The sequence below is a fragment of the Austrofundulus limnaeus genome, unplaced genomic scaffold (genome assembly GCF_001266775.1).
Source record: "Austrofundulus limnaeus strain Quisiro unplaced genomic scaffold, Austrofundulus_limnaeus-1.0 Scaffold2061, whole genome shotgun sequence".
NCBI classification, from domain to species: domain Eukaryota; kingdom Metazoa; phylum Chordata; class Actinopteri; order Cyprinodontiformes; family Rivulidae; genus Austrofundulus; species Austrofundulus limnaeus.
Window position 1 is genome coordinate 34305 of NW_013954463.1, and position 1379 is coordinate 35683.

Sequence of the window (1379 nt, forward strand, 5' to 3'; positions counted from 1 at the left end):
TGGCTCTAGTTTAGATATAGTTGTCTGTAGTTAGCCCTAGTTTAGTTATAGTTGTCTGTAGTTAGCTCTAGTTTAGTTATAGTTGTCTGTAGTTAGCTCTAGTTTAGCTCTGGTTAACTTTAGTTATGACTTTCTCATCAACACTATTATCATTCTGGGGAAGTTTTTCATCCATAAAGCTAAATATCTTAAGGTTAAACCAAATTTCTATCATTTTCACAATGACTTTATTTTGTACTGCAGTTCTCTTAAAGTGATACACACTGTAGTAAACATGCCCACACTCGGTGCTCTTTAAATGAACAGTGTGATTTAACATCTAAACCCTAGCCTTTTTTATTCCTTCTTATTGTTAAACATATCTTTATTTGCACCCATCCTTTTCTCTTATATGCACGTTTGTTTGTTTGAAATACGCCTTATTGTTTGTACGTTGTGTTATTTTGTGTGATCTTTGTTGTTTAATAAAAAAACTTTAGTTATCTCTAGTTTAGCTCAGTGTGTTTCCTGTCAGAAGAGGGCGTGGCTTCATTAACCTGTGTGTTTCCTGTCAGAAGGGGGCGTGGCTTCATTAACCTGTGTGTTTCCTGTCAGAAGGGGGCGTGGCAGACATGAGTGACGTGGCGGAGGAAGCGGTGGACAGCTCTAAGGACCAGCAGGAGGAGGAGGAGGAGGAGGAGGAGGAGGAAAGTCCAGACCCAAGCAGCTCCAACATGTTTGGTGAGGATTAAGAGTCATGCTGAGTCTACCTGTTGACCTGAACACCTGAGCTGTCCCTGACAGCCAGGTGAAGCCTCAAAGGTTCATTACTCTGCTTCATTCATTGCTCACTGGTGACATCTGCTGCTAATCTCACAGATTGTCACCCAAATAAATTATATTTCCATAAACATTAGATTAGTCAGTCAAACCCACGTCTAGTAACAGGTCCATTTAACCTGTCATCTTTCTGTACTAATTAATCATTTGTACCCAAAGTAATCCTGTCTACTGACTTCAGTTGTGGTTGTGCTTAATTATATGTCATAGATTAATCTGGCAGTAACGCATTGTGGTACTGTAGTGTGTTGGGAGAAGTGTGCTTGTTGGGACAGACTGGTTTTATCTTGTGACTTGCTTCTGAAAAACATGTTTGTTCAAATGATCTTTTTCTGGGACTTCTGGTTCTGATCCTTTGTGTTATACAGAGTTTCATGTCAACCCCTTCAAACATTTACCTGTAGCTATAAAGGGCATCAAAACTAGGGATGTCCCAATATTGACCCGTTACCATAACAGTACAAGTCACACACTTTTACCTATTTTATAATGTAAAACCTTAGAAAAGTCTTGATCAGGTCAAACAGTGAAAAAGAGTAGGTAGGTATGAGAAAAACTGA

The 1379-nt window shown here is 39.2% G+C and overlaps 1 protein-coding gene across 1 annotated transcript in view; it reads left to right on the forward strand.

Annotated features, from left to right (window-relative positions):
- LOC106536976 (protein DEK) overlaps positions 1–1379 on the forward strand; it is a gene marked incomplete at its 3' end in the record, with an annotated part of 9802 nt that overhangs the window by 3714 nt on the left and 4709 nt on the right. Inside the window, 1 exon segment of the mRNA XM_014034343.1 lies at positions 595–720. Coding sequence (XP_013889797.1) covers positions 595–720 — 126 coding nt within the window.